Source organism: Anomaloglossus baeobatrachus, chromosome 3, assembly GCF_048569485.1.
Source record: "Anomaloglossus baeobatrachus isolate aAnoBae1 chromosome 3, aAnoBae1.hap1, whole genome shotgun sequence".
Lineage (NCBI taxonomy): Eukaryota > Metazoa > Chordata > Amphibia > Anura > Aromobatidae > Anomaloglossus > Anomaloglossus baeobatrachus.
In genome coordinates, this window is record NC_134355.1 from 253,952,769 (window position 1) to 253,980,401 (window position 27,633).

A 27,633-nucleotide genomic window follows, 5' to 3' on the forward strand; every position below is an offset into this window, starting at 1 on the left:
ATGCGACCACTGACTACTGGGTGCTCGGGTCTGACGAGGTGCCCGGTGCGACCACTGACTACTGGGTGCTCGGGTCTGACGAGGTGCCCAGTGCGACCACTGACTACTGGGTGCTCGGGTCTGACGAGGTGCCCGGTGCGACCACTGACTACTGGGTGCTCGGGTCTGACGAGGTGCCCAGTGCGACCACTGACTACTGGGTGCTCGGGTCTGACGAGGTGCCCGGTGCGACCACTGACTACTGGGTGCTCGGGTCTGACGAGGTGCCCAGTGCGACCACTGACTACTGGGTGCTCGGGTCTGACGAGGTGCCCGGTGCGACCACTGGCTACTGGGTGCCTGAGACTGACGAGGTGCCAATTGCAAACACTGACCAGTGTGACCACTAAGTGCCCGGGACTGACAAGGTGCCCAGGACTAATGAGGTGCCGACTGTAAACACTGAGTACTAAGTGCCAGGGAATGATGAGGTGCCCACTGCAACCACTGGGTGCCCGGGACTGTCGAGGTGTGACAGACCCTGACATTATTCCGCCTGCATTGTAGATGACGTCATAAGTACAGGGTCCTAGGCTCTGCCCATCGGCTTTGTCGTCACCACGTCCTTATCGCTCTCTCCCCCTAGCGCTAGCACCGTCACCATAACAACCGCCCCCCTTCTCCCCCCGGCTGTGATGCTTAGTGCCAGCCGTCCATCCCATTCCCAAGACATTAAATGAAGGGGGTAGGAAAATAAGTGACCCGCTGTACGGGGAAGGCTGAGCGCTGACAGCAGGGTCCCCGGCCGGCCGGCGCTGTGGCCTGTTATGGCGCTAATCCCGTGCCAGGTGCTGCGGCTGGCCATCCTGCTCTCATACCTGTCCGTGCTGTGCCACTACAAGGCCATAGAGATGCCCGCACACCAGACCTATGGGGGCAGCTGGAAATTTCTCACCTTCATTGACTTGGTGAGTCAGGAGAATCTGCCGCGAGTCCAGCGCATGTCCGCCACATGTGTACCTGCACCCTGTGTGTGTATACATGTGTACCTGCACCCTGTGTGTGTATGCATGTGTACCTGCACCCTGTGTGTGTATACATGTCTACCTACTGAATATATGTGTGTGTGTATACATGTGTACCTGCACCCTGTGTGTGTATGCATGTGTACCTGCACCCTGTGTGTGTATACATGTCTACCTACTGAATATATGTGTGTGTGTATACATGTGTACCTGCACCCTGTGTGTGTATACATGTGTACCTGCACCCTGTGTGTGTATGCATGTGTACCTGCACCCTGTGTGTGTATACATGTCTACCTACTGAATATATGTGTGTGTGTATACATGTGTACCTGCACCCTGTGTGTGTATGCATGTGTACCTGCACCCTGTGTGTGTATACATGTCTACCTACTGAATATATGTGTGTGTGTATACATGTGTACCTGCACCCTGTGTGTGTATACATGTGTACCTGCACCCTGTGTGTATACATGTGTACCTGCACCCTGTGTGTGTATACATGTGTACCTGCACCCTGTGTGTGTATACATGTGTACCTGCACCCTGTGTGTATACATGTGTACCTGCACCCTGTGTGTGTATACATGTGTACCTGCACCCTGTGTGTGTATACATGTGTACCTGCACCCTGTGTGTGTATACATGTGTACCTGCACCCTGTGTGTGTATACATGTGTACCTGCACCCTGTGTGTGTATACATGTGTACCTGCACCCTGTGTGTGTATACATGTCTACCTACTGAATATATGTGTGTGTGTATACATGTGTACCTGCACCCTGTGTGTGTATACATGTGTACTGCACCCTGTGTGTGTATACATGTGTACCTGCACCCTGTGTGTGTATACATGTGTACCTGCACCCTGTGTGTGTATACATGTGTACCTGCACCCTGTGTGTATACATGTGTACCTGCACCCTGTGTGTGTATACATGTGTACCTGCACCCTGTGTGTGTATACATGTGTACCTGCACCCTGTGTGTGTATACATGTGTACCTGCACCCTGTGTGTGTATACATGTGTACCTGCACCCTGTGTGTGTATACATGTGTACCTGCACCCTGTGTGTGTATACATGTGTACCTACTGAATATATGTGTTTGTGTATATACACATATGTACATATATGTGTGTCTGTATATATATATATATATAGGTGCGTGTGTGTCTGTATATATGTATATATATAATGCATGTGTTTACAAATGTGTGTTTGTGAATATATATAATATATATATATATATATATATTATGATATATACACACACAAATATATATACATGTGTCTTTATCAATGTGTGTGTACACATTTGTGTGTTTATTAATGTGTCTATATATATAACGTATACATGTGTGTACATATATACATGAGTGTGGCCATGTATATATATATATATATATATATATATATACATGTATGTGTGTGTATAAACATGCCAGTACATATATACAGGTGTATGTTTATAAGGGTGTTTGTGTGTGTGTGTGTGTGTATATATATATAAATATATCCCCAAATACATCCCCACATTTTTGGAAATATTTTATTATATATTTTCATTGGCAACACTGATGATATGACACTTTGATACAATGTAAAGTAGTTAGTGTAGAACTTGTGTAACAATGTAAATTTGGTTTCTTCTGTAAATAACACACAACCATTACTGTCTAAACCACTGACAGCTAAAGTGAGTACACCGCTTATTAAAAATGGCCAAATTGTGGCCAAAGAGTCAATATTTTGTGTGACCACCATTAATTTCAAGCACTACCTTAACTCTCTCAGGCATGGAGTTCACTAGAGCTTTACACTTCTTCACTCCTCCATGACGGCATACTTGGCCAATCCAGCACTTAAGGGTTCTTTACACGCTGCGATATCGGTACCGATATCGCTAGCGAGCGTACCCGCCCCCGTCGGTTGTGCGTCACGGGCAAATCACTGCCCGTGTTGCACAATATCACTTACACCCGTCACACGGACTTACCTTCCCTGCGACGACAGCCATCCAATAGCAGAGAAGGGGCGGAGATGAGCAGCCGGAAGATGCCGCCCACCTCCTTCCTTCCTCATTGCCGGTGGATGCAGGTAAGATGATGTTCGTCGTTCCTGCGGTGTCACACATTGCGATGTGTGCTGCTTCAGGAACGACGAACAACATCTTACCTGAAGCAGCAACAATATTTGGAAAAGGAGAGACGTGTCAACGAACAACGATTTAAGGAGAGACGTGTCAACGAACAACGATTTTTCACGTTTTTGTGCTCGTTGATCGTCGTTCCTTGGTGTCACACACTGCGATGTCGCTAACGGCGCCGGATGTGCGTCACTAACGACGTGACCTCGACGATATATTGTTAGCGATGTCACAGCGTGTAAAGCACCCTTTACTGTAGGAAAGACACCACACTTGTCTTCTCCTCCTCACCTGGTTTCCGCCACACATGCTTGACACCATCTGAACCAAATAAGTTTATGTTGGTCTCATCAGAGCACAGGACATGGTTCCAGTAATCCATGTCCTTAGTCTGCTTGTCTTCAGCAAACTGCGGTCTTTCTTGTGCATCATCTTTAGAAGAGGCTTCCTTCTGGGATGACAGCCATGCTGACCAATTTGAGGCAGTGTACATTGTTTAGTCTGAGCCCTGAAAGGCTGACCACCCCACCACTTTAACCTTTGCAGCAATGCTGGCAGCACTCATACATCTATTTTGAAACAAAATCCTCTTGATATGATGCTGAATACATGCACTCAACTGCTTTGGTCAACCATAGCGAGGCCTGTTCAGAGTGGAACTTGTCTTGTTAAATCACTGTCTGATCTTGGCCACTGTGCTGTAGCTCAGTTTCAAGGGTATTGGTAATCTTCTTATAGCCTAGGCCAGTGATGGCGAACCTTTCAGAGACCGAGTGCATAAACTGCAACCCAAAACCCAATTATTTATCGCAAAGCGCCAACAGGGAAATTTAACCGGAATAACAGAACTTTAAAGCATTTGGCTTGTTTGTGAACAATAAATGTAATTTTTGCTGTTGCATGCATGCTGATAACTTGTCTAACCTTGGCTCATACTTTGTAAGTTTGAGACCAAAACAAGCAGCACTCAGGTCATCTCTAAAAGGGGGCTTTACACGCTGCAATATTGTTAGTGAATTATCGTTAGGGCCACGATGTTTGTGACGCACATCCGGCGTCATTAACAATATTGCAGCGTGTGACAAGTACGAGCAACCTTAAACGATCGCAAAAGCGGTCAAAATCGTTTGCCACGGAGAGGTCGTCCTGAAACCAAAAATCGGTCTCTGCTTATTAGCGATGTTGTTCCTCGTTCCTGCGGCACCACACATCGCTGTGTGACACCGCAGGAACGACGAACGTCTCCTTACCTGCGTCCACTGGCAATGCGGAAGGAAGGAGGTGGGCAGGATGTTACGTCCCGCTCATCTCCGCCCCTCTGATTCTATTGGACGCCTGCCGTGTGACGTCGCTGTGACCCCTTTGAAAGGAGGAGGTTCGCCGCCCAGAGCGACGTCGCAGGGCAGGTAAGTCCGTGTGACGGGTGTACGCGAGGTTTTGCGCCATGGGCAACAATTTGCCCATGTCGCACAACCGACAGGGGTGGGTAAGATCGCTTGCGATCTCACTAGCAAAATCGCAGCGTGTAAAGTACCCTTTAGTCTGTTTCTAATGTCAAATTTTATATAATTCAAGCTGAAAAAAGGCCCATCCTGGTATAGATGTTCCCATCATAGCCCCATCCTGGTATAGATGTTCCCATCATAGTCCCATCCTGGTATAGATGTCCCCATCATTGCCCCATCCTGGTATATATGTCCCCATTATTGTCCCATCCTGATATACAATAGATGTCCCCATCATGGCCCCATCCTGATATAGATATCCAGATCATGGCCCCATCCTGGTACAGATGTCCCCATCATAGCTGCATCCTGGTATAAATGTCCCCATAATGACCCCATCGTGGTATATATGTCCCTCTCATAGTCCCATCCTGGTATGTATGTGCCCATCATAGCCACATCCTGGTATATATGTCCCCATCATAGCCCTATCCTGGTATAGATGTACCCATCATAGGCCCATCCTGGTCTAAATGTCCTCATCATAGCCCCATCCTGGTATATATGTTTCCATCATGGTCCGATCCTGGTATAGCTGTCCCCATCATAGCCCCATCCTGATATATATGTCCCCATCATAGCCCTATACTGGTATAGATGTCCAGATCATGGCCCCATCCTGGTGTAGATATCCCCATCATAGCTCCATCCTGGTATAAATGTCCTCATGATGACTCCATCTTGATATATATGTCCCCATCACAGCCCCATCCTGGTATAGAGGTCCTCATCATAGCACCATCCTAGTACAGATGTCTCCATCATGGCCCCATCCTGGTATAGATGTCCCTCTCATAGCCCCATCCTGGTATGTATCTGCCCATCATTGCCCCATCCTGGTATACTGTATATGTCCCCATCATAGCCCTATCCTGGTATAGATGTACCCATCATGGCCCCATCCTGGTCTAGATGTCCCCATCATAGCCTCATCCTGGTATATGTGTTCCCATCATAATCCCATCCTGGTATAGATGTCCCCATCATAGCCCCATCCTGATATATATGTCCCCATTATTGTCCCATCCTGGTATAGATGTCCCCATCATAGCTCCATCCCGATATAGATGTCCAGATCATAGCCCCATCCTGGTATAGATGTCCCCATCATGGCTCCATCCTGATATAGATGTCCAGATCATGGCCCCATCCTGGTATAGATGTCTCCATAATAGCTCCATCCTGGTATAAATGTCATGATGATGACCCCATCTTTGTATATATGTCCCCATCACAGCCCCATCTTGGTATAGAGGTCTCCATCATGGCCCCACCCTGGTACAGATGTCCCTCCCATAGCCCCATCCTGGTATGTATGTGCCCATCATAGCCCTATCCTGGTATATATGTCCCTATCATAGCCCTATCCTGGTATAGATGTCCCCATCATGACCCCATCCTGGTACAGATGTCCCCATCATAGCCCTATCCTGGTATAGATGTAGCCATCATGGCCCCATGCTGGTCTAGATGTCCCCATCATAGCCCCATCCTGGTCTAGATGTCCCCATCATAGCCCCATCCTGGTATATATGTCCCCATCATAGCCTCATACTGGTATATATGTCCCCCTCATTGCTTCATTCCAGTATACAGTATATGTCCCCATCATTGTCACATCCTGGTATATATGTCCTCATCATTGCTTCATTCTGGTATTCTGGTATACAGTATATGTCCCCATCATTGTCACATCCTGGTATAGATGTACCCATCATGGCCCCATCCTGATATAGATGTCCAGATCATGGCCCCATCCTGGTATAGATGGCCCTATAATGACCCCATCCTGGTATATATGTCCCCATCATAGCTCCATCCTGGTATAGATTTCCCCATCATAGCCCCATCCTGAAATAGATGTTCCCATCATGCCCCCATCCTGGTACAGATGGCCCTATTAAAAAATTACATTCCCCTCTGACCCATGTTACTCTATGGGGCCGTTCCCATCTGCAAAATTTTTTCTCAGCCCTAATCGGACCAAGAAAACAATCGCAGCATGCTGCTGGTGTAATCCGATCCGTATTCACTCACACCCATACAAGTCTATGGGTGCGAGTGAAACATCGCACTGCACTTGGGTGACACTGGAGTCGCATCAGCTGATAATGAAGGAGATGGGGAGATTAATAATGACACTTGGTTCACGCTTGCAGCAGAGCAGGAGGAGAGGGTCTTTAACATAACGCAACAAATTGTATCGTATTGGATAATGGATGCCATATGCTCATGTGTCCCCAACCTTACACAAGCTGTACACTGACTACTTTACATTATCAAAGTGTCATATCTTCACTGTTGTCTTATGAAAAGATATAACAAAATATTTAAAAAAATGTAAGGAGTGTACTCAGTTTTGTGATTTATTGTATATATACACAAGTATACATATATATATATATATATATATGAATACATATATGTGTTCAGAAATGTGTGTCTACATGTGTGTGTGTGTATATATATATATATATATATATATATATATATATATATATATATATATATATATATATATATATATATATACATATATGTATACACAGTATATATATATATATATATATATATATATATATATATATATAAATATATATATATACAGTCCCTGACAGAAGTTCTAGAAGTTCTGTCGCTTATCCATGTTATGTAAATAAAAGCTTATAACCTGACTTTAAATTAATTGATTGGTTTTATAAATTACTCTTTTGAAAGCTGAAACCCTCCCAAATTTGGTTTAGGTTATGAAAATAAAGTTGCTGCAAAGCTGAAATATTAATTATTTAATGAACACAGAAAGGTCAGATTTTGGCAAGACAAAAGTTTTGTCGCCCACAGAAAGTAATGGGAAATTCAAGCAAATAATTTACTTCTAATACAAAGATATGTTGCATAACATTGGTGAATGAGGTTGTGGTGCTATTAGAGCCATATTTAATATTTTTTGTGACTTCCATGAGTTTGAAGGACTGCATCCATGCGGTTCAACAATGATTCATACAATTTATTGATGAAGTCATCAGGAATAGCAAAGAATGCAGTCTTACATGCCTCCCAGAGTTCAGCTAGATTCTTTGATTTTGTCTTCAAAGCTTCCTCTTTCATCCTACCCCAAACATGTTCAGTGATGTTCATGTCTGGTGACTGGCTGGCCAGTCCTTGAGCACCTTGCTCTTCTTTGCCAGGAGAAATTTTGTTGTAGAGATGGATGTATGAGCTGGAGCACCATCCTGCTGCAGAATTTGACCCCTTTTATGATTGGGAATGTAAGAGGTAGCTAATACTTCTTGATATTTTAGGCTATTGATATTGCCTTCCACCTTGCAACTGTTTCGCACACCCCCATACTGAATGTAACCCCAGACCATGATCTTTCCACCACCAAACTTAACTGTTTTCTGGATCCATATGGGCCCCAGTAGGTCTCCTGCAGTATTTGCGGTGGCTGTGGTGTAATTCAACTGAAGATTCATCAGAGAAATTCACCTTCTGCCACTTTTCCAGCGTCCATCTGTTTAGCAGGCTGTGGGACTTGGCAAATGCCACACAGTTTTTTAATTGCCTTTTGTTTAGTGCTGACTTCTGGGCACTGATTCGGCCATGGAGGCCATTTCGAGACAGAATTCTACAAACTGTTCTAGTTGACACAGGGATGTGAGGTGACCAGGCCTTTTGGAGCTCTGCTGCAATGGAAGAGGGGCTGGCTTTGGATTTTCTAACCAACAAACATTCCTCCTGAGCAGTTGTCTTGCGGGGTCTGCTGGACCTGGGCTTGTCAAAAACATCTCCAGTCTCTTCAAATCTTTTTTTAATTCTTTGTACTTGATGCTGAGACACATTAAAGGTGCCAGCCACCTCTGCAGTGGATCTGGTCTTCAGCCTCTTGATAATCAAGGCTTTGGTCGCAGGGTGGATTTTTGGCATGTTGTCAGAGGTCAAGTTGCAGTTCAATAAAGGTCTGGGGTGCTGGGTTTCTTTTTATACACACCCACTCATTAACCGCTCATTTAGTGAGCACAGGTGAGGATGTAAACTAGGATTGGGTGCATTATATGACAAGGCGACAAAACTTTTGTCTTGCCAAAATCTGACATTTCTGAGTTCATTAAATGATCAATATTTCAGCTTTGCAGCAACTTTATTTTCATAAACTAAACCAAATTTGGGAGGGTTTCAGCTTTCAAAAGAGTAATTTATAAAACCAATGGATGAATTTAAAGTCAGGTTATAAGATTTTAATTGCATAACATGGATAAGTGACAGAACTTCTGTCATGGAGTGTATATGGTTACGGTTATGTTTACACATGTGTATGTATGTGTATTTTACTCTTCTGTGTTTTTGTATACACTTGTGTATACGTATATGGCATGTACGTCCGAGTGTACAGTATATACCAAGTTACTGTGTATCGCTGAGCTGTATCCTTTGCTCTCTGTATCTGTCTATGGTGATGTTTATTGCAATTAAAGGGTAAGGAGGGGAAAGACCCTAGGTGGGAGGACGGGTGCTGTGGTCACATCAACTTCTTATGCCACCACCAGATGTCACAGGTCTTCTGGTACATGATTGGCCAGCAAGCATTGCTCCTTAGTAATGATCAGCTTACTGTCTACACATCTAGTATTGTCATTACAGGTACAGAACTGGTAGTTATTATGTCCCCCGTGGGGGCTTATGGGAAAGCACCATTAAAGTATCATGTAATTGAAAGAAATATGGAGATAATTGAAAAATGACTATATTGCTGCTCTCATTAGTAATATGCTATAGTTATTGAGGTTAGGGGTGCACTGTAACTGTAAATGTGCACTCTGACTTGCTAACATGCTACTAATTTAGGTTGATATTTGGCTATGTAAAAAAACAACAACAACCAAATATTAGACAAGTGACACTTTATGATGGCAAAGTTCACATGTCACCGTTAAATGCAACTTTTCAATCTTCATGTCTGGTGGTGAGGTGACCAATGTCTCCATGTAGACCTAGTCTAAAAGAGAAATGACCAACATAACCTCTCACATTTGTAAATGTTTTATTCTATCTTTTCATGGGACAACACTGATGATATGACACTGATACTTTTATAAAATAGTCAGTGTACAGCTTGTATAACAGTATAAATGTGGTGTGCCGTCTAAATACCTTAACACACAGCCATTAATGTCTAAATCGCTGGAAACAAAAGCAAGTGCACCACTAAGTGACAAAGGCCAAGCTGTCAATATTTTGTGTGACAACCATTATTCTCAAGCAATTGCCTTTACTCTCCTGGGCATGGAGTTCACTAGAGCTTCACAGGAGCCACTGCAACCCTCTTCCACTCCTCCATGACAACATTATAGAGCTGGCGGATGTTAGCGACCTCACACTCATCCACTTTTGGATGTAGATGCCCCACAGATGCTCAATAACGTTTAGGTCTGGAGACATGCTTGGCCAGTCCAGCAACACCTTTACTCTCAGTTTCTTTAGCAAGTCAGTGGTGGTCTCGGTGGTGTGTTTGTGGTCATTATCATGTTGAAACACTGCCCTGCATCCCAAATTCTGAAGGGAGGGTATCATGCTCTGCTTCACAAAACATGTTGACATTCATGATTCTCTCAATGAACCATAGCTTCTACAACTGGCAGCAGTCATGTAGCCCCAAATCATGACACTCCTACCACCATGCTTGACTGAAGGCAAGACACACTTGTCCTTGTACTTCTTACCTGATTGCTGCCACACACACTAAACCAAATAAGTTTATCTTGGTCTCATCAGACAAGACATGGTTCCAGTAATCCATGTCCTTAGGGTGGTGTCACACACAGCGACGACGACAACGACGTCGCTGCTACGTCACCATTTTCTGTGATGTAGCAGCGACGTCCCGTCGCTGTCGCTGTGTGTGACATCCAGCAACGACCTGGCCCCTGCTGTGAGGTCGCCGGTCGTTGCTGAATGTCCAGCTTCATTTTTTGGTCGGCGCTCTCCCGCTGTGACGCACACATCGTTGTGTGTGACAGCGAGAGAGCAACGAAATGAAGCGAGCAGGGAGCAGGAGCCGGCATCTGGCAGCTGTGGTAAGCTGTAACTAGGGTAAACATCGGGTAACCAAGTGCTGGCAATTGGTGGCTGATCACATTCAGCCATCAAGCCCTGTCCACAGGCTATTTACTTCATGCAGCATTTGCTTGGGCCTGTCCCGCCCACAGCCATGATTCAGTCATGCGTACGGGATTGAAAAGCACCATGTAAGTGCTGCTAAGAACAGTTCTACCTTTTTATGTGTGAGTCCGTATGGCACATTTTATATAAAAATATTTTAGAGTAGGACTGCCCCAATGAGATTTGCCGTGACGTGGCGGGATAGCTCAAGAAATTGCAATTTTTGCCAAAAATCTCAAATATTTATAAAAAACCACAGGTTGGAATTTTTAGTGCAGTGCACATTGTGCTGGCTTTCTTGTTGTTTTTTTTCTCTGTACAATGCCTATAGACAGTGAGCTGCTTATCAAAGGAGGGGGGAGTAGTCAAATTATTTGACACAAGGCAGCTAGTCACAGCAATGATAAGGTTCTAGTGTTAAAACCTTCACAGGAAGTAAACAACAGCACACAACTTAATAAATAACATCCCTGAATTTTGTGTTTCAGTCCCTATCTCCCGCTGTCATCAGGTTCAGCAAAATCCTGCTGACAGATTCCCTTTAACCAAATACCAAAATTTACATCAGGTCACAGGATAAATAATAGTTCATCTTTTTGGCTGTAGTTGGCCATGCCCTCCACTAAGCTTCACTCACTTTATAAAAAAAATGCAAAGCAAGCATAGAATAGTAAAAGGTTGCAAAATTTTGGAGCAAATGCAAGTTGTGTGTGACGTGCGAGGTTTTTTTATAGACCTCAAAATGTATGTTTTATATCCAAGAAATCCAGTGTTACCCTAAAGGGCTCAGTTATTCCCTAGAGCAGTTGATTTGCAGTTGTGAACTCCACCATTGTCAGCTTCTGACATTTACCTATGAAATGAAAAGATTTTAAATGGCTTTTCAGAGGGCAGAAAAACATGCCTGAAAGGCTTAAACTATAAACTTCTGTTTATTAGCATTTCCCATTCCCTTGTTGTGTTTCTGGTCCCTAGACATCTCTTTTTAAACACCAATGGGGGATATGTTCCTGGGCTTGCCAGTTTTGGTTTGCTCTTGTGATGTCATTATGGCTGACACATAACTGTTCTGTCCCATGATTGGCTGGCCAACTCTTGTGACACTTCAGTGTACAGAGAGCAGGGCCGCCATCAGGGCATTACTAGTGGAACTCCTGTAGCGGGCCCGGTGAGCAGCAAGCAGGAGGGGGGGCGCGGACACGCTGACAGGCCCCTCCCCTTTCATTCCTCTGCTACCCGGGCCCCAGCGCAGGGGGCGTTGACAGTACACTTCGCAGGGCGGGCTGGTCGTGCAGTGAGCAGGAGGCGGGGCCTAGACACGCTGACAGCCCGGGCCCCTCCCCTTTCATTTCTCTGCTCATCGGGCCCCATGGGCAGGGGGTGGGGACATTGCACTGACAGCACCTGCAGTCGCACAGGAGCCCCAAGCGGGAGCGAGCCCCTAGAGCCTGAAAACGTACTGGGTACATCATAGCTCCCTGGTACTTAAGGACCCATGACGTACCCAGTACGTCATGGCGAGATCGCGGCCCCAGTAGCTGCGATCGCTGCAAATATCTTAGATTCGGGGAGGAGGGGCCCTCTGCCTGACCTCAGGAGGGGTGGTGTCTCCTCCCCAGACCTAAGGAGGCTGTGATTGGCTGAGCGGCGTTCGTCAGCCAATCACAGCTACTGTAATGTTCCAACCATTGAAAATGGCTGAAACATAAAATCCAGCCCTGATCAGTGCAGTTGTAGCACCGATCATTGGCTGGAGCTGGGTGACCCGCCATCAGTTTCACCCGCCCCCAGCTCTGATTGGAGAGATCGGTCTTGTGACTGATCTCTCCAATCACTGTGGATCTGGTGACCACTCCCTCAGCTTCACTCCAGTGTCTGTAGAAGGTGAGGGGAGCGATCGGTAAGTTTAAAGACACTGTCTCCTTTCAGCCGCTGCCATTGCCCCAGGCCCCACCCTTCAGCTGCCGGCTGCAGCAGTCACTGCCCCTGATCCAGCGGCACTGAACGCATCTGCTGCGTCCCCTCCATCTGCCACCCCCTCCACCATCAGCCGCTGCCCCCCCTCCCTCATCTGCTGCCCACCTCCCTCATCTGCTGCCCCCCTCCCTCATCTGCTGCCCCCCTCCCTCATCTGCTGCCCCCTCCCTCATCTGCTGCCCCTCTCCCTCATCTGCTGCCCCCCTCCCTCATCTGCTGCCCCTCTCACACCTCTCACCTTCCTCCATCTGCTGTGATCTCCCCACCTGCTGTGACCCCACGCCCACCTGCTGTGAGACTCCCCACCTGCTGTGAGACCCCCCACCTGCTGTGAGACCCCCCACCTGCTGTGAGACCTCCCACCTGCTGTAAGACCCCCCCACCTGCTGTGAGACCCCCCACCTGCTGTGAGACCCCCACCTTCTGTGAGACCCCCCTTACCTGCTGTGAGACCCCCCCACCTGCTGTGAGACCCCCCACCTGCTGTGAGACCCCCCATCTGCTGTGAGACCCCCCCACCTGCTGTGAGACCCCCCCCACCGTCTATCCGTCCCTCTGTCTATCCGTCCCGCTGTCTATCCGTCCCTCTGTCCCTCCGTCCCTCTGTCCCTCCGTCTCTCATCTATCTGTAGCACCCACGGGGCAGGGGTTAAATGTTAATCGTCGCCGGGCCAGTGATGTCAGATCAGGGGGATATCACAGATGGCCCTGCCCAGCTTCGTGGCCCCGAGGTGTACAATAAAAGGGGATTTGGATGATGGTGGGAAATGATGAGGATGATAGTCTTGTGACGCCACCTATGGTACGTGGCCAGTTATTAGCCGCCGCTGCTGTCTCTGTCCTCCGGGGTGGATGGTGTTGCAGCAAGGATGTTTCTGCTCCCCACAGGTGGAGCGGGGCCCCGGGGAGGATGATGAGGAGAGTAGTGGCCGTTGGTGCCGAAGCGCGAGGCGACGGCAATCAAAAGGCTGAATCAGCTGCTGTGGTTCCAGCCGTGATGGGCCCCAGCTGATCCCGGATCCGTTGGAGGTTAGAACCGGTACGGTGGTTGATGGGCCCTTCCTTCTTGCGCCTTTACATATGGATCCCTGAGCCTGATGCTGCTTGGGGATCCTGGTTCGTGTAGTGTTAGCTCCTGTCCCGTGTGTAGGTGACGTGGGGCCACTGTGGGGCTAGACTGTAATCACGACTCTGGACCCTATGTGGCACTGTGCGCCGGGATCTCGTGGTGGTCAGAGGGACTTGCAATCCCCCTGTCCTGCAGATTCTGGTGATACAAGGTGAAGTCTGTTCCACCCTAAGGCTCTGCACCCTGAACTGCACCGATCCCACTCCTGTTCTCTCCTGCTGGAGAACTCCTAACTCCCCCTGGTGGCTGCTCTTCCCCCGGTTCCCTGTCACTAGTGGGTGGCCACCCCCCATGTTTGGTGACTAGCTTAAGACCCGACCACCCGACCCTAGCCTGGTCCCCAATGGGGAGGGCAACCTGGTTGTGTATATGAGTTTGTGTTGTGGAACTGGTACCAACCTCCTCTGGATCCATGATGAGTACTGCACCATAAGTGAGGTGCAGTACCCTGTGGTGACTGAAGCCTCAGGGGTGCCACATCCATCTATCTATCTATCTATCTATCTATCTAGCCATCTATCTATGATTCTATCTATCTATCTGCTGAATGAGCCTTAAAGGGAATCTGTCAGCAGGTTTTTGTTCCCCCATCTGAGAGCAGCATAAAGTAGAAACAGATATCCTGATTCCAGCGGTGTGTCACTTACTGGGCTGTTTGCTTTCATTGTGATAAAATCCATGTTTTCTCTGCTGCAGATCTAGCAGTTGTACAGAGCTCATGAATATGCTGGACTACCTGCAGCATGACAAGTAGCCCTGTAATGATAATCTCCTGCTGATTAACCAGTGATGTTATCAAAACTACACTAAGCAGCCCAATAAGTGACAATTGCTGGAATCAGGATCTCTTCCCCTATGTTATGCTGCGCTCAGATTAGGTGTTAAAAACCTGGTGACAGATTCCCTTTGAAAGGGTTGTTACTTAGGTCTAAATCCACAAGTCAGCATTATTACAATTTGGTTTCAATTAGTTTAAAAACTGTATCTATATATATAATTGCCTTATTCTGTCTGTCTGTCTGTCTGTCATGCTCCAAAATTGTGTCCTTACGGTGACATTGTGTCCTTACGGTGACACAAAGCTGATTGGCCGCTGGGCTCGCCATGGCCCCGTCCCCCCCCCCCCCAACGGGAGCCCACATCAGCGTACGCCGCCAACCCAGCCGACACTTACCCTCGCATTGCTGGCCTTGCCGCCGTATGCTGGTGTGGGCTCCCGTGCGAGCGGTGGACGGGATACGTTGGTAACCATGCTAGCATAGTTACCAGCTGGTAACCATGCTAGCATAGTTACCAGCACATCAAGGTCCTGCAGCGGCGGAAGATCCACACGCACACACATAACAGCACACACACACACATACACACACATCAGATCACACTCACTCTCACAAACACCTCACACACACCTCACACACACATCGCATCCACACACTCACAGCATCCGGCGATATCGCTTGCTTCTCGGCCTTGATACTGTGCTGTTGTGACCTTCCAGGACCTGCCGGAGGATCACATGGCCAGAAGCATGTGGTATCTCCGGATGTTGCGAGTATGAGCGCGTATGTGCAATATCGTCAATGTGTGTGTACGTGAGTGTATGCGATCGGGTGTGTGTGAGTGTATGCGATCGGGTGTGTGTGAGTGTATGCGATCGGGTGTGTGTCGGTGTGTGTGAGTGTATGCGATCGGATCTGTGAGTGTCGGCAGAGGAGCATGGCGTGCTGGAGGAGGCTGGGAGGAGAGAGGCTGATCCTGGGGAAGGCTGGGATGGGGAGGCTGATGCTGGGGACAGAGAGGCTGATGCTGGGATGAGAGAGGCTGATGCTGGGATGAGAGAGGCTGATGCTGGGGACAGAGAGGCTGATGCTGGGGACAGAGAGGCTTATGCTGGGGACAGAGAGGCTTATGCTGGGGACAGAGAGGCTGATGCTGGGGACAGAGAGGCTGATGCTGGGGACAGAGAGGCTGATGCTGGGGACAGAGAGGCTGATGCTGGGATGAGAGAGGCTGATCCTGGGGAAGGCTGGGATGGAGAGGCTGATGCTGGGGACAGAGAGGCTGATGCTGGGATGAGAGAGGCTGATGCTGGGGACAGAGAGGCTGATGCTGGGGACAGAGGCTGATGCTGGGGACAGAGAGGCTGATGCTGGGGACAGAGAGGCTGATGCTCGGGACAGAGAGGCTGATGCTGGGGACAGAGAGGCTGATGCTGGGGACAGAGAGGCTGATGCTGGGGACAGAGAGGCTGATGCTGCGGGGAGAGAGGCTGATGCTGGGGACAGAGAGGCTGATGCTGGGGACAGAGAGGCTGATGCTGGGGACAGAGAGGCTGATGCTGGGGACAGAGAGGCTGATGCTTGGGACAGAGGCTGATGCTGGGGACAGAGAGGCTGATGCTGGGGACAGAGAGGCTGATGCTGGGGACAGAGAGGCTGATGCTGCGGGGAGAGAGGCTGATGCGGGCAGAGAGGCTGATGCTGCGGGTAGAGAAGCTGATGCTGGCGCAGCATGGCGGATGGAGCACGTTTGGGAGTGCGCAGCATGGGAGATGGAGCACGATGGGGGGTGCGCAGCATAGGGGATGGAGCACGATGGGGAGTGCGCTGCATGGCGGATGGAGCACGTTTGGAAGTGCGCAGCATGGCGGATGGAGCACGTTTGGGAGTGCGCAGCATGGGAGATGGAGCACGATGGGGAGTGCGCAGCATGGCGGATGGAGCACGTTTGGGAGTGCGCAGCATGGGGGATGGAGCACGTTTGGGAGTGCGCAGCATGGGGGATGGAGCACGATGGGGAGTGCGCAGCATGGTGGATGGAGCACGTTTGGGAGTGCGCAGCATGGGGGATGGAGCACGATGGGGAGTGCGCTGCATGGCGGATGGAGCACGTTTGGGAGTGCGCAGGATGGGAGATGGAGCATGATGGGGGGTGCGCAGCATAGGGGATGGAGCACGATGGGGAGTGCGCTGCATGGGGGATGGAGCACGATGGGAAGTGCACACCTCCCCCAACACACACACGCGCGCGCACTGCACAACACACCACACATACACACTGGGAACCACAAACAACTGCCCTACACAGACACCCACACACAGACAACGCTGCACACACAAATATACGCACATACCGCACAACACACACATTGCACAAAACATACCTCCCCCAAAACACACCACACACACACAAACCGCGCAACACACACACAACGCTACAGACACACAGCGCTCCACAAACAACGCAACACACAAACAACACCGCTCTCACCCCCCATCACACCCAGACAACACCCAGAACATGTACAGCGCCCTACACAAACACTTGGTAACTACACACAACAACATCTATATATATATATATAACAAAAATCATACATGAACTACACAATACGTAAATTCTAGAATACCCGATGCGTAGAATCGGGCCACCTTCTAGTGTGACACATTCCCTTAAAGAAAAAAAAATAGATATACCAAAAATAAATATATACCAAAGAAGTTAGATTTAAAAATAAAAAAAAAAAGTTAGAGTAAAGCAGGGCCCTGCCAAAAGAGTCCACCTTGTCGTGGAGGCAGGCTTAAAAAAAACTTTTGGCCAAAACAAAATCTGATGGCTGCGTGTGTGATACGGTGTTCAGTGTAAAGGGTTAATGTGTGATTCGTGAGGCTGTAGTGCAGAAGTGAAGTTTTCCAAGAGTGGCGGTGGGACTCTGCAAGATTCGTGGGGTGGAGGCGGAGCTGGGGCGGAGGTGGAGCTGGGGCGGAGCCTCAAGGGGGCCCCGAACTTTTGCCAGTATGGGGCCCTGAAATTCCTAGTGGCAGCCCTGACAGAGAGGGGCAGCTAGGGGCCAGTGACCGTGCATTTAAGAATTATAAAAGTAAATATATCACAAGGAGTTTTCAGGATCCCAATATTGTTGGCCTGCTTAGGATAACACTGGTCTACATTTGAGAAAAAAATTAAAAGTGCTGAGTCTCATGAAATGGTAATAGTAATTTTTTTTTTTTACAAATTTCTGTATTTTTTTTACTATTAAAATATAACCATATACAAGTTTTGTATCATCCCAATCGCACTGACCCAGGGAATTTAGTTTCCAGGTCATGTTTTACTACATATTGAAGACCGTGAACAAAAAAAACCTTAAAAGCAGTGTCAGAATTGCAGTTTTTTTACAATTTCACCTCACTTGGAATTTTTTTCCTGTTTTTAGTCTATGATATTGTGACGCCCCTGACCTGGTCAGGCACCACTGAGTACTGCACCCATGCTGGGTCAGTACAAACAGGTAATCCCAAAGGCTGACTAGGGTGTGGACACACACAGACATGTAGTAACCAGGACACACACACACAGCTTAGAGGGGACCCCTGGACAGACCCAGGAAGGGGGTGTAGCCCTTGCATCCTATCTAGTGGTGGGTACAGGGCTGTATTTTGCCTTCGTGCTGCCCTAGGCACTTTAAGTGGTCGCGCCCCTTATTGACAACGTAAAACTGAGTTTTCGCACACGACATCTGTTTAAGGCAGATCTACTCTGTAAAACACTTGAAAAAGTATCAATGAGAAACGAAGGGCACTAACCCCCCCCCCAATGGGAATCACCACGGGCACATCAAAACATAGCATGAGTATAAAATATTCCCACCGTCCCCACTTATATACTGTGACTGTCACACTGCCCCTAATAAACTACACACTGCCCTCCCTTATAAATTATATCCACCACACCTTCCTCAATTATGAAATATGATCTGCACACTGTCCTCACATCATGCTGCCCCCTCCTCACAGTGTCCCATGCATGCTGCCCCCTCCTCACAGTGTCCCATGCATGCTGCCCCCTCCTCACAGTGTCCCATGCATGCTGCCCCCTCCTCACAGTGTCCCATGCATGCTTCCCCCTCCTCACAGTGTCCCATGCATGCTGCCCCCTCCTCACAGTGTCCCATGTATGCTGCCCCCTCCTCACAGTGTCCCATGCATGCTTCCCCCTCCTCACAGTGTCCCATGCATGCTGCCCCCTCCTCACAGTGTCCCATGCATGCTGCCCCCTCCTCACAGTGTCCCATGCATGCTGCCCCCTCCTCACAGTGTCCCATGCATGCTGCCCCCTCCTCACAGTGTCCCATGCATGCTGCCCCCTCCTCACAGTGTCCCATGCATGCTGCCCCCTTCTGACAGTGTCCCATGCATGCTGCCCCCTCCTCACAATGTCCCATGCATGCTGCCCCTCTCCATGAGCTCCTAATGCTGCCTTCCTCTTTTCCATAATGTCACCTCCATGCTGCCCCATTCATCCTAAGACCACCACACTAACGCTTATGCTGAGACCCCCCCCACACACACTACCCCACTCTTGATATTGACTCCCCTACATTGTTCCACTCCATACTGAGCCCAGACATGCTGCCCCTTCTCCATAATGAGCTCCCAATGCTGGCCCCCTCTTATTCTGAGCCCTTACACTCCCCCCCATCGATATTGTCATTGCTCTATCCCTCAACCCTTGTCCTCTGTCTCTAGCATTGGCCCCTCTCTCCCATTCCCCCAGCAGCAGCCGCTCTCTCCCGCCTTCACCAGCAGCCTCTCCCCCAGCATCAGCCTCTCTCTCCCCAGCCTCCCCCAGCATCAGCCTCTCTCCCCCCAGCCTCCCCCAGCTTCAGCCTCTCTCCCCCAGCTTCCCCCAGCATCAGCCTCTCTCCTCCCAGCCTCCCCCAGCATGAGCCTCCTCCAGCATCAGCCTCTCTCCTCCCAGTCTCCCCCAGCATGAGCCTCCTCCAGCATCAGCCTCTCTCCTCCCAGCCTCCCCCAGCATGAGCCTCCTCCAGCATCAGCCTCTCTCCTCCCAGCCTCCCCCAGCATCAGCCTCCTCCAGCATCAGCCTCTCTCCTCCCAGCCTCCCCCAGCATCAGCCTCCTCCAGCATCAGCCTCTCTCCTCCCAGCCTCCCCCAGCATCAGCCTCCTCCAGCATCAGCCTCTCTCCTCCCAGCCTCCCCCAGCATCAGCCTCCTCCAGCATCAGCCTCTCTCCTCCCAGCCTCCCCCAGCATCAGCCTCCCTGCTCCCAGCATCAGCCTCCCTCCTCCCAGCCTCCCCCAGCATCAGCCTCCCTCCTCCCAGCCTCACCTTCCCCCTCCCAGCCTCAGCCTCCCTCCTCCCAGCCTCAGCCTCCCTCCTCCCAGCCTCCCCCAGCCTCAGCCTCCCTCCTCCCAGCCTCCCCCAGCCTCAGCCTCCCTCCTCCCAGCCTCAGCCTCCCTCCTCCCAGCCTCCCCCAGCCTCAGCCTCCCTCCTCCCAGCCTCCCCCAGCCTCAGCCTCCCCCAGCCTCAGCCTCCCTCCTCCCAGCCTTCCCCAGCTTCAGCCTCCCTCCTCCCAGCCTCCCCTAGCCTCAGCCTCCCTCCTCCCAACCTCCCCAAGCATCAGCCTCCCTCCTCCCAGCCTCCCCCAGCATCAGCCTCCCTCCTCCCAGCCTCCCCCAGCATCAGCCTCCCTCCTCCCAGCCTCCCCCAGCATCAGCCTTCCTCCTCCCAGCCTCCCCCAGCATCAGCCTTCCTCCTGCCAGCCTCCCCAGCATCAGCCTTCCTCCTCCCAGCCTCCCCCAGCATCAGCCTCCCTCCTCCCAGCCTCACCCAACATCAGCCTCCCTCCTCCCAGCCTCCCCCAGCATCAGCCTTCCTCCTCCCAGCATCAGCTTCCCTCCTCCAAGCCTCACCCTCCCCCTCCCAGCCTCCCTCAGCATCAGCCTCCCTCAGCATCAGCCTCCCCCTCCCAGACTCCCCCAGAATCAGCCTCTCTCCTCCCAGCCTCCCCCAGCATCAGCCTCCCTGCTCCCAGCATCAGCCTCCCTCCTCCCAGCATCAGCCTCCCTCCTCCCAGCTTCCCCCAGCATCAGCCTCCCTCCTCCAAGCCTCACCTTCCCCCTCCCAGCCTCAGCCTCCCTCCTCCCAGCCTCCCTCCTCCCAGCCTCCCCCAGCCTCAGCCTCCCAGCCTCCCCCAGCCTCAGCCTCCCCCAGCCTCAGCCTCCCTCCTCCCACCCTTCCCCAGCTTGAGCCTCCCTCCTCCCAGCCTCCCCCAGCCTCAGCCTCCCTCCTCCCAACCTCCCCCAGCATCAGCCTCCCTCCTCCCAGCCTCAGCCTCCCTCCTCCCAACCTCCCCCAGCATCAGCCTCCCTCCTCCCAGCCTCCCCCAGCACCAGCCTACCTCCTCCCAGCCTCCCCCAGCATCAGCCTCCCTCCTCCCTCCAAGTCTCCCTCAGCATCAGCTTCCCTCCTCCAAGCCTCACCCTCCCAGCCTCCCTCAGCATCAGCCTCCCTCAGCATCAGCCTCTCTTCTCCCAGCCTCCCCCCCAGCTTCAGCCTCTCTCTCCCCCCAGCCTCAGCCTCTCTCTCCCCCCAGCCTCTCTCCCCCCAGCCTTAGCCTCTCTCTCCCCCCAGCCTCCCCCCCAGCCTCAGCCTCTCTCCCCCCAGCCTCAGCCTCTCTTCCCAGCCTCAGCCTCTCTCCCCCCAGCCTCAGCCTCTCTTCCCAGCCTCAGCCTCTCTCTCTTCCCAGCCTCCCCCCAGCCTAAGCCTCTCTCTTCCCAGCCTCTCTCTCTTCCCAGCCTCCCCCAGCCTCAGCCTCTCTCTCTTCCCAGCCTCCAACCAGTCTCAGTCTCTCTCTCTTCCCAGCCTCAGCCTCTCTCTCTCTTCCCAGCCTCCCCTCAGCCTCTCTCTTCCCAGCCTCAGCCTCTCTCTCTCTCTTCCCAGCCTCCCTCCAGCCTCTCTCTCTTCCCAGCCTCTCCCCAGCCTCTCTCTCTTCCCAGCCTCCCCCCAGCCTCTCTCTCTTCCCAGCCTCCCCCAGCCTCTCTCTCTTCCCAGCCTCCCTCTCTTCCCAGCCTCCCCCAGCCTCAGCCTCTCTCCCCCCAGCCTCCCCTTGCATGATTACAGTGGACAAAAAGGAGGCATCGCAATTTGCAACGATCATCAACTAACCTGTAAGGAGCCCATACATTCTAGGCTCTGCCTCTGCCTTACCTGCTCCGGTGCCCGCCGCCCTGCTCTGGCTGGCTCCAGCTTCAGACGCGTCCTCCTCCACGGCGTGTGTCATCTGCAGCATTGGACGCTGCAGCACGGGGCAGTCAGCTGAATGTCGCGCCCGCGCGCCTCTGACCCCGGAAGTGCAGGTCATGGAACTTCCGGGGTTAGTCAGCTCACTATGCCTGGCGCCCGCCATGTATTGAAATAGACAGCAGAAGTGCGCCTCCCCTCCCTCCCCCCCCCCGGAACACAGCCGAGTGTAACGGAGGGAGGGACGGGGGGCGGGGATGTAAAAAAAAAAAAAAAAAAAAAATTATAAATTTTTTTTTGCTGCCAGAAAGTGCCGCCCCCCGCAACGTGCCGCCCTAGGCACGGGACCACGGGTGCCTAGTGGCAAATACGGCCCTGGGTGGATAGTGGGACTGGAAGATAGAGAGTGTGGAGTGTCAGTCAAAGAAGTAGGAGTGGAGCAGCCGCGTCTGAGGTGTAGAGCAGAAGAGCAGGACACTGTCAGACCCTGCACCTGTAGTGGCTGCTGGCAGGGGAGAGCGGCTACCCAGTGGTGCCTCCTGAAAACCACCTAGTGAAGAGGTGTCTGAGTAAAGGGACTACCGGTAGACCAAGCCTGCACGGGGAAACAGGTCCCTAGAGCAGGAACCCATCTACTCGGCCTGCTAAACCTGCTGGTGTGGGTGCTGGATGTACCTCACCGAACCACACAGAGTCCGCAGTATCAACAGCAACGAGGTGGCCCATAGGAGCATCAAGCCTGGAGCCATCTTATCCTTGGTCCACGCTGTCAGCAAACGGGCCAGAAAGGGGAGAACGGCAGTTGCGACTTCCCTGGGTGATTCCCGCAGTACTACAAGTCAGGAGTCACCCCAAACAAGAAGGGCTAGGAAGGCGAGTCAGCAGTCACCCCTGGATCAGCCTGAAGGATACCTGGTTCCACCTGGTTCATCATAGCATTGCCCGGGTTGTCTCACGTTACCATCAGAAAAGTGAGTAAAAACCCTGAAAGACATTGCTGCCTGGGTGTGAGTTCTTCAGCGCACTGTGGTACTACACACTTAAGGGGGCTTTACACGCTACGATATCGTTAATGTTTTATCGTCGGGGTCACGCCATTAGTGACGCACATCCGGCGCCATTAACGACATCACAGCATGTGACACTTTTGTGCGACCTAAAACGATCGCAAAAGTGTCAAAAATCGTTTGCCGTGGAGAGCTCGTCCTAAAACCAAATATCGTTTATTTCTAATTAGCGATGTTGTTCCTCTTTCCTGCAGCACACATCGCTGTGTGTGACACCGCAGGAGCGAGGAACATCTCCTTACCTGCCTCCACCGGCTATGCGGAAGGAAGGAGGTGGGCGGGATGTTACGTCCTGCTCATCTCCACCCCTCCGCTTCTATTGGACGCCTGATGTGTGACGTCGCTGTGATGCTGAACGACCCGCCCCCTTAGAAAGGAGGCGGATCGCCAACCAGAGCAACGTCGCAGGGCAGGTAAGCCATGTGACGGGGAAGCACGATTTTGTGCACGACAGGCAGCGATATGCCCGTGTTGCACAAACGAGGGGACGGGTACGCAAGATAGCGATATTGTTACCGATATCGCTCCCGTGTAAAGCCCGCTTTACACTGAGCCCATGGGGCCAGCCTCACTCTTGAGAGGCCATAACATCAGACTACATTTACCATCAGCCCCAGAAGCTCCCTAAACTGCTGTGGCGGTCAACCCCTGACCGCAATTACCGAGAGTGGCGTCACATTCCTATTGAAGTTAACCTGACGTACCTGTTGCCGGAAGATTTCCAGCACGTTAAGACCCTGAGGCGACCTGCAGATGACAGAGGCTTCACAATATGATAAAAAAGAATGGTATCATTCAAAGCTATAACTTATCTTGCAAAAGAACAGCGGAAAATTAAAAAAAGTTATTGCTCCTAGAATAATGGGAGGAAAAACTGAAAGCACCAAGATGAAAAACGTTGTCTGGTCTCGAAGGGGTTAATAGTGGCTTTGCTTAGTTTTATTTGCTGGAATGGGACAATAGTCCCATCCACTAAACTGAGTTGGTATTGGTGGATTAACCTGATGATAGGCCATCAACATTGTGATAACAGAAAACCCTGTGTTCACACAAACAAATTATCTGAAGTGTTTACTAATCCCATGATACCGTACAAACAAAATGCAATTGAATTAGCAAAGGGAAAAGTGTTTTCGATAATCACAAATATGTACTTGCTGCAACTGCTATTGAACTATTTATTACCTTGGAACTTGATCCACCCTATTGAGGATAGGAGCGAGCAAATAATCTCCATTCACATTATACAACTTTGGAAAGTTGAATGAGGATTTTTTCAATCCTAAGCTATCTCATGCACAATTAAGAAATGTTTTTGGCACATGGTTCAGTCGCTCAACCCTTTATCATTACACAATTATCGTGAATGACGTGTCAGTAAAGTTAGAATTTTACTAATCATTGGCTTGTATAAATGCAGCTTAAGGAGAACGTTTTGTACCCCAAACTAAAGCCATGTTTGAAAATGTGATTAAAACCTTAAATTTCTTATAGAAATCCGTTTTGCTGTTTTAGAGAAATCCATAGTTGAAAGTATATTCTTTTAATTTAGACTGTTAGAGAACACCAACAACTTGATCATTATTTTTTAGATACCCTTAGATCACCAGGGAAGTTGTAATTGGTTTGCATTTGTATTTCCTGTGTAAGGGTTCGCTCACACTACCATATAAGACGTAGAAGTGCAATCCAATGTTTTACAGGATAGCACTCACTCCAGTGTTATACTATGGAGCAGCGCCGATCAGTGTTTTTTTTTCTTGTGCCAATTCGGCATTAGAATAAAATCATTGCATGCTGCACTTGGCAGCGTATATCGGATCACTCACACCATAAAAGTGTATTCGAAACATTGCACTCGAATGTCATCTGAGTGCAATCCGATATTCACTGAGATAGGCAATGGAGAAGTTAATCTCCCCATCTTCGTTGCACCTGTGCTCCGATTTTTGCATGCGAGAGAATCAGTTAACTGTAAAACGACACTCAGCTCATGCTTGTAGCAGAGCTTGAAGTGAGTGTTATTAGCATATAGCATCCGATTATTTCATATTGACCTCGGCCTAATGTTAGGGGTGTCCTACAGTCCACTGTGTCATAGAATCTAAGAAATGTAGGTTGTTTTTTTTTTTCCTTTGTCTGAAGCTCATAACAGAAAAAGCTAAATATTATTAGAATTGTTAATGTTGGGACTGGTATGTGTTTGATTCACCATCTTGGCTTGTTGTAACCCAGTAGAGGGACATGAACTTATGGAAAGGTCTGCTAAGTTTGCAGAGGCTGCCTTGGTGTTTCCTTGAGAAGAGAAAGATAAGGCCGCAGGGGTCTTTCAGTGCTGGAGAAGGTGACATTTCTTTTTCAGTTTTATGGCATATTCCAGTAGCTCCATGTTTGCCGTATGAGTAAAGTATGATGAAGAGAAAAATCGATTTGTTTGTATCATAACTGTAAAGCTGGGCAGAAAAAATTGGATGATTTCAGTCTAAACAGTGTATGTTTTATCATAAATCAGCTCTGTAGCCCCTCAGTCTTAAGGGTACTTTACACGCTGCGATATCGGTATCGATATCGCTAGCGAGCGTACCCGCCCCCGTCGGTTGTGCGTCATGGACAAATCGCTGCCCGAGGCGCACAACATCGCTAACACCCATCACACGTACTTACCTTCCCTGCGATGTCGCTGTAGCCGGCGAACCGCCTCCTTTCTAAGGGGGCGGTACGTGCGGCGTCACATCGACATCACACGGCAGCGGTCCAATAGAAGCGGAGGGGCAGAGATGAGCGGGACGACCATCCTGCCCACCTCCTTCCTTCCTCATTGCGGCCGGCCGCAGGTACAAGGTTATTGCTTATTCCTGCGGTGTCACACATAGCGATGTGTGCTGACGCAGGTACGACAAACAACCTCACTATTGAATAGGCAACGATTTTTGGTAAGTGAATGACGTCTCACCTACCAACGATTTTTGCCTTTTTTGCGATCGTTTAAGGTCGCTCCTTGGTGTTACACACTGCAACGTCGCTAACGATGCCGGATGTGTGTCACAAACACCGTGACCCCGACGATATATCGTTAGCGATGTCGCAAGCGTGTAAATGGCCCTTTTGGATATTGGAGTTAAACACCCCCCCTCAAAGAAAAAGGAAACATATATACAGTTAGGTCCAGAAATATTTGGACAGTGACACAATTTTCGCGAGTTGGGCTCTGCATGCCACCACATTGGATTTGAAATGAAACCTCTACAACAGAATTCAAGTGCAGATTGTAACGTTTAATTTGAAGGTTTGAACAAAAATATCTGATAGAAATTGTAGGAATTGTACACATTTCTTTACAAACACTCCACATTTTAGGAGGTCAAAAGTAATTGGACAAATAAATCAAACCCAAACAAAATATTTTTATTTTCAATATTTTGTTGCGAATCCTTTGGAGGCAATCACTGCCTTAAGTCTGGAACCCATGGACATCACCAAACGCTGGGTTTCCTCCTTCTTAATGCTTTGCCAGGCCTTTACAGCCGCAGCCTTCAGGTCTTGCTTGTTTGTGGGTCTTTCCATGTTAAGTCTGGATTTGAGCAAGTGAAATGCATGCTCAATTGGGTTAAGATCTGGTGATTGACTTGGCCATTGCAGAATGTTCCACTTTTTTGCACTCATGAACTCCTGGGTAGCTTTAGCTGTATGCTTGGGGTCATTGTCCATCTGTACTATGAAGCGCCGTCCGATCAACTTTGCGGCATTTGGCTGAATCTGGGCTGAAAGTATATCCCGGTACACTTCAGAATTCATCCGGCTACTCTTGTCTGCTGTTATGTCATCAATAAACACAAGTGACCCAGTGCCATTGAAAGCCATGCATGCCCATGCCATCACGTTGCCTCCACCATGTTTTACAGAGGGTGTGGTGTGCCTTGGATCATGTGCCGTTCCCTTTCCTCTCCAAACTTTTTTCTTCCCATCATTCTGGTACAGGTTGATCATTGTCTCATCTGTCCATAGAATACTTTTCCAGAACTGAGCTGGCTTCACGAGGTGTTTTTCAGCAAATTTAACTCTGGCCTGTCTATTTTTGGAATTGATGAATGGTTTGCATCTAGATGTGAACCCTTTGTATTTACTTTCATGGAGTCTTCTCTTTACTGTTGACTTAGAGACAGATACACCTACTTCACTGAGAGTGTTCTGGACTTCAGTTGATGTTGTGAATGGGTTCTTCTTCACCAAAGAAAGTATGCGGCGATCATCCACCACTGTTGTCATCCGTGGACGCCCAGGCCTTTTTGAGTTCCCAAGCTCACCAGTCAATTCCTTTTTTCTCAGAATGTACCCGACTGTTGATTTTGCTACTCCAAGCATGTCTGCTATCTCTCTGATGGATTTTTTCTTTTTTTTCAGCCTCAGGATGTTCTGCTTCACCTCAATTGAGAGTTCCTTAGACTGCATGTTGTCTGGTCACAGCAACAGCTTCCAAATGCAAAACCACACACCTGTAATCAACCCCAGACCTTTTAACTACTTCATTGATTACAGGTTAATGAGGGAGACGCCTTCAGAGTTAATTGCAGCCCTTAGAGTCCCTTGTCCAATTACTT

The 27,633-nt window shown here is 49.6% G+C and overlaps 1 protein-coding gene across 1 annotated transcript in view; it reads left to right on the plus strand.

The window, feature by feature from the left end:
• Positions 1-588: 588 nt before the first annotated feature.
• AIG1 (androgen induced 1) overlaps positions 589-27,633 on the plus strand; it is a 606,269-nt gene continuing 579,224 nt past the window's right edge. Inside the window, exon 1 of the mRNA XM_075339801.1 lies at positions 589-947. Within this exon, the coding sequence (XP_075195916.1) occupies positions 807-947 (141 nt within the window). The 5' untranslated portion in view covers positions 589-806. The remainder of the gene's footprint in view (positions 948-27,633) is intronic.